The 14,468-nt window shown below is 45.6% G+C and overlaps 1 protein-coding gene across 1 annotated transcript in view; it reads right to left on the bottom strand.

Annotated features, from left to right (window-relative positions):
- The window catches only part of LOC124616558 (monocarboxylate transporter 1-like), a 67,539-nt gene that overhangs the window by 27,139 nt on the left and 25,932 nt on the right, over window positions 1-14,468 (bottom strand). Inside the window, exons 3-4 of the mRNA XM_047144877.1 lie at window positions 10,423-10,566; window positions 102-560 (exon numbers count right to left, since the gene is read on the bottom strand). Coding sequence (XP_047000833.1) covers window positions 102-560; window positions 10,423-10,566 — 603 coding nt within the window. The remainder of the gene's footprint in view (window positions 1-101; window positions 561-10,422; window positions 10,567-14,468) is intronic.

The following is a 14,468-nucleotide window of genomic DNA, read 5'->3' as shown; positions in this document are numbered from 1 at the left end:
GTTCTATGCGATATCTGACAGGATTGCAGCTACCATATGTGGCTGGATGCTCGTAAGGGTTTTAGTAATTCACAGATTGGAACATGTTCGCCAATACTCACTCTGTTGGACGGGGCTTGGGTCCTCCTCGCTAGTGGGCGGCAGACACTTGCTGTGATCGACAGGTATGGCTTCGCTCATGTCGCCCAACTCGGAGGTGGCTAGTGACGCCACAGACGCGAAGCGCCTCGGCTTTAGAACCTTGGTCGGCTGCTCATTCGCCGCAGCGCCATCGTCCTTGAGCGGCTTCAGCTCACTGGCGACGGGTCGGCGCTCGGCGTGCCATTCCAGAGGGTGGAAGAGGAGGCTGCCCATTGGACCGTGCATGGCCACACCTCCTAGAACGAGCATGGCGCCGCTGAAGCCGTAGTTCTCCAGCAGGAAACGCACCAGGTGCGGCATCGCCATCTGACCCAGGTTGCCGCCCGCCATGGACATGCCGACTGCGCGCCCTCGTGCCTTCACGAAGTACGATTTGACTGCAATGAAGCCAGAGGGCGAGACTAGCCCACTGCCCAGACCTGTCCAAAGTGAGATGAGGATAAGTCACGCTGAACTAGACGTGTCTTCAACATACAATTTCCACGCATCCGGAGATGGGAGCAATCATTATCGTTTCGTATTAGTTTCCACGAAACTTTTATTGAAAACCCGCAACTAGAAAGACAGTTATGTAGTTCTTAAGATTAAACACTAACAGTTAGGTTAATTAGTCATGGTACATTTTCAGTTGCTCGCAAGGAGGTGTGTGAAATCATATGGGACTTAACTGCCAAAGTCATCAGTCCCTAAGCTTACACACTACATAACCTAAATTATCCTATGGACAAACACACACACCCATGCCCGAGGGAGGACTCGAACCTCCGCTGGGACCAGCCGCACAGTCCATGACTGCAGTGCCCTAGACCGCTCGGCTAAACCCGCGCGGCCCTCGCAAGGAGAAAAGTGGACGAATGGAGCAGACTAGCGTAGGGAATGGGGGACTTTATCGCTAAAAATGTCTACTGCTGTCAGTCACAGGCTTTAATTTAATGAATAAGATTCTGAGAATGTACGCCTGGAGCACAGCATTATACAGAAGTGAACCAGTGACTGTCAGAAAACAGAAACGAAGAAATTTGAAACATTTAAGATGTGGTGTCATAAATATTTAGGTGAATTGATTGGTCGTGGAATGAGGAAGCCCAATGCAAAATTTACGAGGTAAAAATCAGGTGGGAAACTTGACTAATGAAAGGGATGTGATGGATTGACGTCTGTTTGGATGTCAATAATAACGTCCATTATATTAGTGGGAGCTGCAGATACAAAAAGTTACGGAAAAGCCAGTGACTGTAATATATTCAACACATAACTAAGGACATTGTGTGCTATTCTGAGTGACTGATATAAGGCAATGAGTCGTATCAGGCCATATCAGTCTATTCAGAGGACTGATGAAATCCTCAACCGATGGAAAGAAAAGAGCAATAAAATTGCAGACATCCGTCTGTAGAAATATAGCACCTAATGTCTTCTGTACACTGACAGATGTTGGAGAACGATTGTGATCCATGACCACTCAACCACCCATAGTAACTCGAATAGATCAGTCGAGTCGGGGTCCAAGGCATGAACATCGCGTCTATGACATAAACAATATCTGTCAATGCGACTCAAATCATTTGACAGTGATAGCACAGTTACCGTCAGACGATGGAGCCTTTCATTAAGTATTCTGAAACGTCTCAGGAGCAATGGCGTGTTCTAAAATACTATAGGGGGGGGGGGGGGGGGCAGTAGCATGACGCTGTGTCTTGTTGAAGCAACAGGACGCCTATGGTGTGCCATAGATGAAGCAACAGATAATACAGATAATCATTATTGGACAATAGTTTCCTGTATCGTTAGTTCGTGACAGCAGATTGCAGGCATTCCAGGAACTCCATTTCATCACATGTTAACAACTCTTATACACAACAATCTTTCTCTGTCAGTTACCTCTTCGAGTTTGGGTCTTGACGTATGTACCAATGTACCATCTGTTCAAGGAGGCTTTTCCCATGTTGCGAAAGACTCGTGCCTGTGTTACTGCGCCCACGACAATATTGCTGCCTTCGGCAATTGCTAGGCGACTACTCGTGTACTCCGTAAGCTGTGGAGCTAAAACAAGTTACCAAAAATATTACCAGAACGAGTAAACATATCTAAGTGCTGTTTTCACCGACTCATATCGCTCATTGTATCGAATTTTACGACATACACAAACAGATAACTCGCTTTCATCTCGCCAGAGGTTCCTATGACGTAATTTCCCAGCTCGCAATCGCCGTATGCTAGGTGACTCAAGTCGCTAGTCTCCATCACTGCCTCTGTAACAGTTATCTCGCCACTTTAGTCTTGCTGGGCACAAGTGAGCTCCACCAGCGTAGAAGGGAGAAGGAGTACACGAATTCGCTAACATAACAAAGGATTCTCATCATTGATGCCACATTAGCAACCGCTTGAAACAATGTTATATACCAGCACAATTACTTATTGAACACACACAGAAGATAGGACTGAACACTAACGATTCATGCAAAACTATTATGTCATGGGATAGCGATGTGGACAAATACAGATGGCGGTACGCAAGGTAAAAGAGGACAGTGCATTAGTGGAACTGTCATTTGTACTCGGGTGATTCATGTGAAAAGGTTTCCGACGCGGTTGTGGCCACACGACGGGAATTAACAGAGTTGGAATGGTAGTTGGAGCTAACACATGGGACATTCCATTTTGGAAATTGTTAGGCAATTCAGTATTCAGAGGTCCACAGTGTCAAGAGTGTGCCGAGATTAGCAAATTTTCAGGCATTACTTCTCACCATGGACAATTCAGCGGCTGACGGCCTTCACCCAACGGCGTTTGCGCACAGTTGTCAGTGCTAACATTCAAGCAACACTGTGAAATAATGGCAGAAATCAATGTGGAACGTACCACGAACGTATCCTTTCGGACAATGGAGCGAAATTTGGCGGTGATCCCCTATGGCAGCAGACCACCGACCCGAGTATTTGTTAACAGCGTGGCACCAGCTGCTGCGCCTCTCCTAGGCTCGTGATCATACCTGTTGGACCCTAGACAACTGGGAAACCGTGGCTCGAACAGATGAGTCCAGATTTCAGTTGGTAAGAGCCATGGACCTGTCAACGTGGCTGCGCAATGGTTCAGGCTGTGTTTACATGGAATGAATTTGGTCCTATGGTCCAAGTGGAAATGGTTATGTTCCGCTGCTTGCAGACCTTATGTATCCATTAGTGGATGTCACGTTCCGAAACCACGATGTAATTTTTATGGGTGTCAATGCCCCATGTCCCCAGTCCAAAACTGGTCGTGATAGGTTTCAAGAACATTCTGGAGAATTCGAGCGAATGATTTGGTTACCCAAACCGTACGACATGAACCCCATCGAACATATATCAGACATAATCGAAAGGTAGTTCGTGAACAAAATCCTGCACCGGCAACACTTCCGCAATTAAGAACGGCTATAGAGCCAACATGGCTCCGTATTTCTGCTGGGGACTTCCAACGACTTGTTGAGCACATACCACGTCGAGTTTATGCACTACGCCCAGCGAAAGGAGAGCCGACACGGTATTAGGAGGTAGAGCAAGCATTTTGTCACCTAAGTGTACAATATCTGATAATAGTATTAGGACTCCGCTACGTAATGGGGGATTGACCACTAGATGTCGCGAGAGAAAGACCCGCCAGTGTAAGAGTGGCGGGAGTAGTATGTTGTCAACGTAGATGCAGTAAGGGCAGAGTGAGTTGGCAGATAAGAACAGTGAATTCGAATGTTGACTTGTTATTGGATATCACCTTAGTAACAAATCCATCATGGACATTTCTACACTTGGAACGGTCCACAAGTGAAGTTCTCCAAGTCGACTGTTCATGACGTGATTGTCAAGTGGGCACGCGATGGATAAACTATAGTTAAGCGAAGACCAGGAAGACCTCATTTACTGACGTACAGGAAGCATCAAGCGCTGCGAAAGACGGTTGTAAAAAAAGGGCATGAATTAGTCGCAGGAATCACTCGTGAGTTCCGAAGCGCTACCAGTAGTATAGCTAGCACAATGACTGTTTGTAGGGAGTTTAAAAAATAGGTAAGAATGGTCGAGCAGCTCCTCATAAGTCAACATTTCTGTACTCAGTGCTAAGACAAGCTGAGGTGTTCTAAGAACGGTGCGTTTCGACAGTGAATGACTTGAAACTAGTGATTTTAAGTAATGAATCACGCTATACCCTGTCGCATTCCAATGGAATGGTTTGGCTTTGAAGAATGCCTGGAGAGCGTTAGTCACTGTCATGTACTAACAATGGTGAATATAGGAGGGGGCGTTACGCATTGGGGATGATTTTAGTGGTAAATATGTAGTCCCTTAATGCTCTTAAGAAAATGCTGATTGAAGAATGGTATGTGTACATTTAACAGCACTGTGTATTGATTGCAGCGGAGGAACAGTTCAGAGACGATGATGGTCTTTGTCAGCATGACAGTGCACCCTGTCATAAAGCATCTGTGAGGAAATGGTATGTGGAAACAACATTCCTGAAACTGACTGGCCTTCCAATAATCCTAATTTGCACCCAATGATAATCCCCCGAAACAGTGATAACGTCAACTTCGCTCCAGCATACCCTAGCGTCCAACATCACAATCTTCTCTCGTTTCGGCTCTTGAAAAATATTTGGTTGCGGTTAACATTGAGACATCTCACTGAAAGTGTCCCAAACAGATTTCAGTCCGCTATAAAGGTGATGGTTGCACACATTCAATATTGTTTTGCTGAAACCTGGTAAAGAAGGAAACAATGCAAAGAATTTCAGTTTCGTTACTCTGCCATCTGTACAAACTGCTGGAAAGAATGATCTTGAATTACTTCTTGCCTGTATTTCACCCCCTGCTAATACCTCAATAAGATGGTTCTCGTCCTTGTATAATCTGCACTAGACAACTGCTGAATCTTACGCAGTTCACTGAAGATGGGTTTGAAGCTCTTAAGATGACATGGATGATATTTGTCGAGTTATTAGCGGCCTATGACACTGTCAACCACCAGCTACTGCTACTCAAGGTATACAATATGACCAAGGGCTTTAGCCCAACTAGGCTAGTGGCAGCAATTGTGCAAAACAGTAGGTTCTTCGTTGACTTTCAAGGGCAGTGCCGTCGATGGAAACTACAGAAAAACGGTCTTCCTCAACGAAGCGTGTTAGCTCCAATTGATACAGTATGGTCAGTAGATAAGTTACAACACAGCTACAATACCACATACCTAGGAGTGACGCTAGGCAGATCGCTTACTTTCAAGAGACACTGCAGGAATAACAAGTTGAAAGTTTTCACCAGAAAGAATTTGCTAAGAAAATTGGTTAGATCACAGTGGGGCAATCAACCTTTCCCTTACATTAGCCTATTCTGCAGCAGAGTAGGCTTGTCCTGTTTAGTATAATTCATCACATGCCAAACAGTTAGACGTAGGTCTCAACGACACCTGCAGAAAAATAGCAGGTTGTTTGAGTTCTACTCCCGTCGAATGGATTTACAGCGTTTCAAGAATATTCTCAAAAAGAGAAACTCCTGTGAATAAGAAACGAAAGAAAGTGGAAGAAGAACAAACCCATCGCCTTTATGGGCATAAACCGCATTCGCAGCGACTAAAGTCAAGGAAGAGGTTCCTTAGAATATCAAAGGTACTTACTACCAGTGATGAAAATCTCAGGCTGGAAGTTTGGAGTGGTAAAACTCCCCTTCCCTCTGATTGGGAAAAAGTTTCTGGAATTCTGCCTCCAGGACATGAGGAGGAATGAATGACCTGAAAATCTTTGAATACGCTGAGGTCAGGCGTGGGTATTAATTTGGCAAGATGGAGCAACAGTACACAAAACAGTATTAAGTGTGATTCTGGAGAAGTCCAGGCTGTCCAAGCACATGCTTCAGAGTCGACTGTGTCCAGCCTCATGTATTGCAGAAAGTCTCCCTCAAGTGACACAAAATAGACTGTAAATTGCCCAATTTCGTTCAAAGACTAAATTACATGGTAACTGAGCCTCTATGTATGTTTCTGTCACGAGAATAATAATAATTCCATATTAATGTGCATTCATTTGTGCCTGGGTACTTTTTCATCATCATCCTGTCTTAGCTCCTTGGCTCTGTATAGTTATGAGATTTTTCTGGATAATAAGGCATTCCTTGCCCGACTTTTAGTTGAACAGCACTGGTTGGCGAGTAGTTCTGCAGAGTGACCCTTTTATCATCTGTTGCAAACCCATGGTAGTTAAGGGTGGCCTAGGGGTCTTACCGAGAACGAGGTACAACTCTAGTCCTACGTAAAATCACTAAGCGGATCGAAGGCTTCTGTTCAGTCACTCATAGACCAGTGTATTTTGGCCATAGAAGGCAGCAAAGAGAAAGCTGGAGTTTTAAATATCACATTTAAAAAATCAGTCATGAAGGAGGGTCCTGCAGAATACCATTGTTTTGCCGTCGCTTGGTCTCCCGTATAGAGGTCATACGAATAGACTTCCCAGGCGTTGGGAACTTGCTTACATAGTTGTAAAGAAAGAAGTCGCCAGCTTCGATGTAATCCTAAATCGTTTTCACAGAGAGACCTTTAAGGCATTGTCCCCTTAGTCGGCTTATATTTATTGTGAATCTGTCTCACAGTGCGAAGTGCAAAGAGACTGGATAAAAGTGCAGGTGACTTCTGTGTGGAGGGAAAAAGAGCGGACCCGCAAAATTACAGACTAAGACGCTGGTTTGGTGCAGATTCCTGAGCAGGTTTCCTTGAGAAAGGGAGAAAAGCTTCTTGCCACAAATCAACACGGATTTAGAGAGCATCCGTTGTGTGAAAGTCAGCTTGTGCTTTGCTCGTGCGATAACCTGCTAACAAATTATGAAGGGCAACAGGTAGAATGCAAATTCCTAGATCTCCAGAAAGCGTTTGACATGGCACTGCACTGCTGACTCACGGAATAGGCTCTTAAATACGTGAGTGGCTCCAAAATGCCTTACGTAACAGACGGCGAGTCTTGATTAGAAGCAAAGGTCTCGTTATGTATGACTCAGGGAAATAAGACAGGACCGCTCCTTTTCTCTGCATACATAAATGATCTGACGGATAGGGTGAGCATAAAATTGCGATTGTTTGCTGATGATGCTGCAGTGTACAGGGAAGTGTCGTCATGAACTATAGGTGGATACCCTGTGACATAGACAGAATATGTATTTGGTTGGATGAATGGAAGCTTGCTCTAAGAGTAAGAAAAATATGCGGTAAAGCTGGTAGGCAGGAAAAACAGTCCTGTTGGAATATAGTGTCCCTTGTTTGCTGACTGATACAGCCACATCGATTAAATGTCTAGGAATAACGTTGCAAAGTGATATGGAGTGGTGAAGGCGAATGGTCCACTTACATTTATTGGGAGAATTCTAGGAAAGTCCATCAAAGAAACCGCCGATAAGACACTAGTATGACGCACTCTTGAGTACTTCTCGAGTGATTCGCAGACAGACAGATCGGATTAAAGGAGGACATCGAAGCAGTTTAAAAGCGTGATGCTAAAGTTGTCAGCGGTAGGTTCGATCAACACGCGAGTACAACGGAAATGCTCCCTGAACTCAAATGAGAATCCTTAGAGAATAGACAACGTTCTTTTCGAGAAACACTGTTAAGAAAATTTGGAGATCTGGTATTTGTGGCCGAGCGGTTCTAGGCACTTCAGTCTGAAACCGAGCTGCTGCAACGGTCGCAGGTTCGAATCCTGCCTCGGGCATGGATGTGTGGGATGTCCTTAGGTTAGTTAGGTTTAAATAGCTCTAAGTCAAGGGGCCTGATGGCCTCAGATGCTAAGTCCCATAGTGCTCAGAGCCATATGAACCATTTGGTATCTGTGGCTGACTGCATAACGATTCTACTGCTGTCAATGAACACAAGAAAAATTAGGCTCATTCCGAGGCATACAGACAGGCGGTTTTTCCTCGTTGCTTTTGCCGAATGGAACAGGAACGAGAACAGTTAGTAGTGCTCACGCAATGTATGGTGGCTCTCGGAGTGTGCGTGTAGACGATGGAGATGAAGAACGTGTTCCTCAAGGCAGTTGACACTATGGGCGATGGTTTACACCGTATTAACGTACTCATCATACAGGCATAACTTTGATCCGGAGGCACGTGAAAATCCATGAAGCTACAAGAGATGTAGTACCCCGCACGCCAAGCATCCCGATGTGGCCTCATTCAGATTTACTCTTCACGCGCAACTCGCACTTCCTGCAGTCAATTGTAACCTTAACGTACAATACGTCGTGTCGAAATCACAGTCACCTAAAAAAATGAACTAATCGATTCGCCTTTGGATTAATAATGCTCACTATTGAAGGGAGAGACAGGAGGTTTGTGTTTCACGTGCCGTCGACAACAAGGTCATTAGAGACGGAACACAAGCTCGGATTACGGAAGGATGGGGAAGGAAATATGCCGCGCCCTTTCAGAGGAACTATCCTGGCTCACTCTTGAACACACCCTCACATTGTTCATGAGTGTAAAATACCGGAAAAGTATCGTACACACTGGACAAACACGCCAGTACTAAGAACAAAGATTTACGTACCATTTTTTTATGTAAGTAAAGGACTTGCAAGATCGGTGGAAATCACGCACATGTGCAAAAGAACAGTATACCAAGACCAGCGTTAGATATGCGAAATGGAGGGTACAGTCTTGTAGCAAGAATGGGTTTGAAGGTTTTCCGTTGCTCTGTTGAGCTCACGCGATTTGGGGGTGAACAAAGTACATTTTCAAAAAATGATAACGACACACAAGAAAGGAATTACCCGAATGGGTCAGAAATTGGTAGATGTGACTTACATGTACAGACAAACACAGTATTATAATTTCATAAAAATCAGATTATTTCTTAAAGAGAAAGAGCTTTAGAAATTGAGAAAGTCAGTATGCTTTGGTCCACCTCCGGTCCATGTACAAGGCGCTATTCGGGTTGACATTTATTGACAAGAGTTGGCGGATATCCTCGTGATGGATATCGTGCCAGAATATATCCAATTGGAGAGTTATATCGTCAAAATCTTCAGCTGGATGGAGGGCCTTCGAAAAGCCCTCAGTTAGGGAGAGATACGGCGAGCTTGCTGGCCAAGGTAGAGTTTGGCAAGCACGAAGATATGCAGTCAAAGTTCTCGCCGTGTGCGAGGGAGCATTATCTTGGTGAAATGTAAGCTCACGATGGGTTTCGGTGAAAGGGAACTAAACGGCGAGTAGAATATCGTCGCCGTACAGTTATGCTCTAAGGATGTCGCTCATCCTTTCGATACTGTTTGTAGCGAGACTCGTCCGACCAGGCAACATGTGTCCAGACATCAACCATCCAATGCCGGTGTTGGCGGGCCGAGGCGAGGCGTGAAGCTTTATGGCGTGCAGTCATCAAGGGTACATGAATGTGCCTTCGGCTCCGAAAGCTCATACTGATAATGTTTCGTTGAATGGCTCGCACGATGACAGTTGTCGATGGCCCTGCATTGAAACACGCAGCATTTTGCGAAAGGGTTGTATTTCTGTTACGTTGAACGATTTTCTTCTGCCGTCGTTAGTCACGTTCTTGCAGGACCGTTTTAGGGCCACAGCTACGTCGGAGATTTGATGTATTATCGGATTCCTAATATTCACGGTAAACTAGTGAAATTGTCGTACGGGAAAATCTCCACTTCATCGCTACCTTGGAGGTGCTGTGTGCCATCACTTGTGCGTCAACCGTAACACCACCTTCAAACTCGCTTATGTCTTGATAACCTGGCATTCTAATAGCAGTAACCTATCGAACAACTGCGTCAGACACATGTTGTCTTATATGGGCGTTGCAAACCGCAGTGCCGTATTCTGCCTGTTTACGTATCTCTGCACTTGAATAAGGTTGCCAATACCAGTTTCTTTGGCACTTCTGTGTATCTGTTGACGAATCCCTCCGGTAAGTGAATCTGAAACAGTCGACAGACTAAAGGTGGGTTCACATATGCAAGATTAAAAGTGGTCCAACACACTTAGTATTTTGTTCTTCTGGTTTTGGTTTGCTAGTCATACGAAATCGCAGCACGTACAATGACACTCATTACAGCGTATTGTATTTCAAATGGCGTGGTTAACAGTTACTTCAGGATAGTACAGGCAAACACTGAGAAATTAGGCTGACAGAAAAGACAGGAAATAAGAAATTAAACAGACAAAGACAAAGGGAGACAAGCAAAGATGAACGGGCAGAAATGACTGCAAAGAATGAGGATAACAGTACAGAAGGAGTTTTAACAAAGTACACAGAAGGAGTCACTGACCTATGAAGATGCTGTAGGTGATAATGATGTGGATGAAAGAGTTGGCGAAACTGGTGAGAAGGACTCCAGCCACTATAAGGCAGCCCCCGCTGAAAGCTACTCGACGCGTGCTGAATTTCTTCAGTAATGGCCCCATCATAAGACCTGAAAAAGATAAAGATACATTTAAAAATTTCTACGTAAGAAGTGTACATACTACTCAGTTTGTGGCGGTATTCATCAACAAGTATGTTGAAACAGTGAAGAATTCTGATTAAACTCCACAAGCAATTTTGTTGACAGTGCTTATTTAGTATCGTCCCTGGGCTCGAAGAAAGAGATGCGCAGAAGCGTCGCTATCCAATAGACGTTGTCAGCGGTAGAGCCGCGGCCGTACAGCTGGCGTCTGTTCACTTTACAGGAAGCTGTGTCGCCAAGCACCGTGTAACTATTAACGGATTACGACCTTACTGGTATTTGGGCTTTTTATGAACTGCTATTTGGACTGTGTTATTTTGGCAATCGACAGTTGTGACTTATCACTTCAGTTTTGTTCCGGTGCTCAAGTTAATCCCTTTACAGCGACAACACAGGGGGCCGTTGTGCGTGATCAAGGTGTCACTTTTAGTTATTGTTTTATGTAGCCTGATCAGTTTGGGGCTTTCAGGCGATCGAGCGCCTCTGGCCGAAAACTATATACGAGGTGCATTCAAGTTCTAAGGCCTCCAATTTTTTTTCTGATTAACTACTCTCCCGAAATCGATAAAACTGGCGTTACTTCTCGACGTAATCGCCCTGCAGACGTACACATTTTTCACAACGCTGACGCCTTGATTCCATGGCAGCGGCGAAGGCTTCTTTAGCAGTCTGTTTTGACCACTGGAAAATCGCTGAGGCAATAGCAGCACGGCTGGTGAATGTGCCACGGAGAGTGTCTTTCATTGTTAGAAAAAGCCAAAAGTCACTAGGAGCCAGGTCAGGTGAGTAGGGAGCATGAGGAAGCACTTCAAAGTTGTTATCACGAAGAAACTGTTGCGTAACGTAAGCTCGATGTGCGGGTGCGTTGACTTGGTGAAACAGCACACGCTCAGCCCTTCCCGGACGTTTTTGTTGCAGTGCAGGAAGGAATTTGTTCTTCAAAACATTTTCGTAGGATGCACCTGTTTCCGTAGTGCCCTTTGGAAAGCAATGGGTAAGGATTACGCCCTCGCTGTCCCAGAACATGGACACCATCATTTTTTCAGCACTGGCGGTTACCCGAAATTTTTTTGGTGGTGATGAACCTGTGTGCTTCCATTGATCTGACTGGCGCTTTGTTTCTGGATTGAAAAATGGCATCCACGTCTCATCCATTGTCACAACCGACGAAAGAAAGTCCCATTCATGCTGTGTTGCGCGTCAACATTGCTTGGCAACATGCCACACGGGCAGCCATGTGGTCGTCCGTCAGCATTCGTGGCACCCACCTGGATGACACTTTTCGCGTTTTCAGGTCGTCATCCAGGACTGTGTGCACAGAACCCACAGAAATGCCAACTCTGGAGGCGATTTGTTCAACAGTAATTCGGCGATCCCCCAAAACAATTCTCTCCACTTTCTCGATCACGTCATCAGACCGGCTTGTGCGAGCCTGAGGTTGTTTCGGTTTGTTGTCACACGATGTTCTGCCTTCATTAAACTGTCGCACCCACGAACGCACTTTCGACACATCCATAACTCCATCACCACATGTCTCCATCAACTGTCGATGAATTTCAATTGGTTTCACACCACGCAAATTCAGAAAACGAATGATTGCACGCTGTTCAAGTAAGGAAAACGTCGCCATTTTAAGTATTTAAAACAGTTCTCATTCTCGCCGCTGGCGGTAAAATTCCATCTGCCGTACGGTGCTGCCATCTCTGGGACGTATTGAGAATGACCGCGGCCTCATTTTAAAACAATGCGCATGTCTCTATCTCTTTCCAGTCCAGAGAAAAAAATCGGAGGCCTTAGAACTCGAATGCACCTCGTATGTGTATAATATTTCTAGAGTGACGTCGCCGCTGCAGTCATCACCGTCACTATCGTCGGACGCCGTCAGCAGGCAGCCACCTGCAATAGGAGTCATCGTCTGGGGTGTGTTGTGGTAACACTCTATCGCCATCATCCTGGAACGGTGCCTCCACAACTGGGGCTAGAGCCGCTGGGGCTAGGGGTCGCTGACACATGGCATATAACTCCCCCACTGCCGCCGCCGCCCAGGCCCCCATCCGCGATCACAGCAGAAGCTCTTGGCGCGTGGTTCCAGCCGCCGCAGTACGACCCACGAAAGCCGTAGCTGGGGAAGCAGCAGATTACAGCTACGGCAGCGCAGCTACAGTCTCATCAACGAGTCCACAAGTGAGTGTCCGCCGGCCACCTTCTTCACTGCCGAGATTATTACGAACAGAGGCGTACCTCTCCAAGTGGGCCAACAACCAATATACTGCAGCAGGTCAATAAACGCTGTTATCCTGTCATCAAGGGCCATCCGTAGACGCACCCCCGCTATCCCCTTCCTCACGCCCAGCAGAGAACCTATGTTAGAATCTGGCGACTGGCACTGGAATCCTGTGCCTGTTTACATAGGTGTCAGGAAGGCTGCTGAGGCATCGTGGAGGACCGACCTACTCTCCAGTCCTGTTAGGAGTCAGCACGGTGGAACACTTACAGCGACCGTGTGCCACGCAACAGAGAAAGTAACTGCCCATTTCAATTATTTTGATTTCGAGCCAGTTGGGTTGTCCGTTTTCTGTCTTTCGCCTCGATCACTTTTGTATTCCTTGGGTACTCTTTTCTCTTGATTAAATTATAGTCGTGGCAAAGGAACTTTTAGCCGCCGACGATACTGATCAACTTAGGGTTCAGGCAGGTAAATTACAGATAGACGCAAATGAACTCAGATTAGCAGAGAGGGAATAGTCACTCATTCTGGATGGTACTGCTGTGGAATTGGTTATCCCATTCTCGGGGAAACAGGGACAAGATGATTTAACGTTTTTTGACAATTTGGCGCCGGCCGCGGTGGCTGTGCGGTTCTAGGCACTTCAGTCCGGAACCGCGTGACTGCTACGGTCGCAGCTTCGAATTCTGCCTCGGGCATGGATGTGTGTGATGTCTTTAGGTTAGTTAGGTTTAAGTAGTCCTAAGTTCTAGGGGACTGATGACCTCAGATGTTGAGTCCCATAGTGCTCAGAGCCATTTGAACCATTTGACAATATGGCTACAGCGGCCAAATTGGGAGGATGGAGTAAAGGAGCAATTATTACGTGTTGCTAGATTGAAGTTAACACGAGATGTTAGAGCAAATGTTATTTGTAGTGAGAATCTGAGGGAGGCAAAACCATTTGAGGATTTTCAGGAAGGGGTAACAGAGAGATATCGGAACAAGAACTTGGCAAGATATTGTCGAGATCAACTTATTAGAATTTTTCGTAAGCAGGATGTTTCGATCGCATGTTCTGCTGACCATATTCGTAAAATCAATGTATGTACCAACGAGCTCGTGGATGATGATAGAGTTAGCTAGGTAATTTTGTGAGACGCAGAGCAGAGCAGATGGGGTTACAACCAGAAATGCCAAGAAATGTTCGGTTGGAATTTCTTAAGTTCTGAAGCAATGGATACTGCATTATCATTAGAGAAAACTGAGTCATTGGCTAGATCACATGAACATTGGACAGTGTTTAGTATGGACATAAATTGTTTTCGGTGTGGACTAAGGGGTCGTGTACAAAGAAATTACAGACAGCAACGTTGCAGGTGTTGTAAGAAATTTGGTCACTCGGACTGGCAACAATGGAGCAACAATGGAAGTTTCAGTCACAGGGTAAATCCTATGCGTAGCAGTTAAACGGCGCAGGGAGCAGGGTGTTCACTGCGTCACGCCCCCACTGAGAGTTAGCGCATGAAAGAAAGCTGTGTCCGACATTTTTTATGACCGGCTGTGTGGGGGATAAATTAAGTAAAATGATGTTGGATACCAGTTGTCAGGTATTGGTTGCAAGTAAGCAAGCATTTTCGGCAAACAGGTTAAGTGAACCACG

This window comes from Schistocerca americana, chromosome 5 (assembly GCF_021461395.2).
Source record: "Schistocerca americana isolate TAMUIC-IGC-003095 chromosome 5, iqSchAmer2.1, whole genome shotgun sequence".
In the NCBI taxonomy this organism is placed as follows: domain Eukaryota; kingdom Metazoa; phylum Arthropoda; class Insecta; order Orthoptera; family Acrididae; genus Schistocerca; species Schistocerca americana.
Note: the sequence above shows the minus strand (reverse complement) of the source record. Positions and strands in the feature narration are given on the sequence as shown.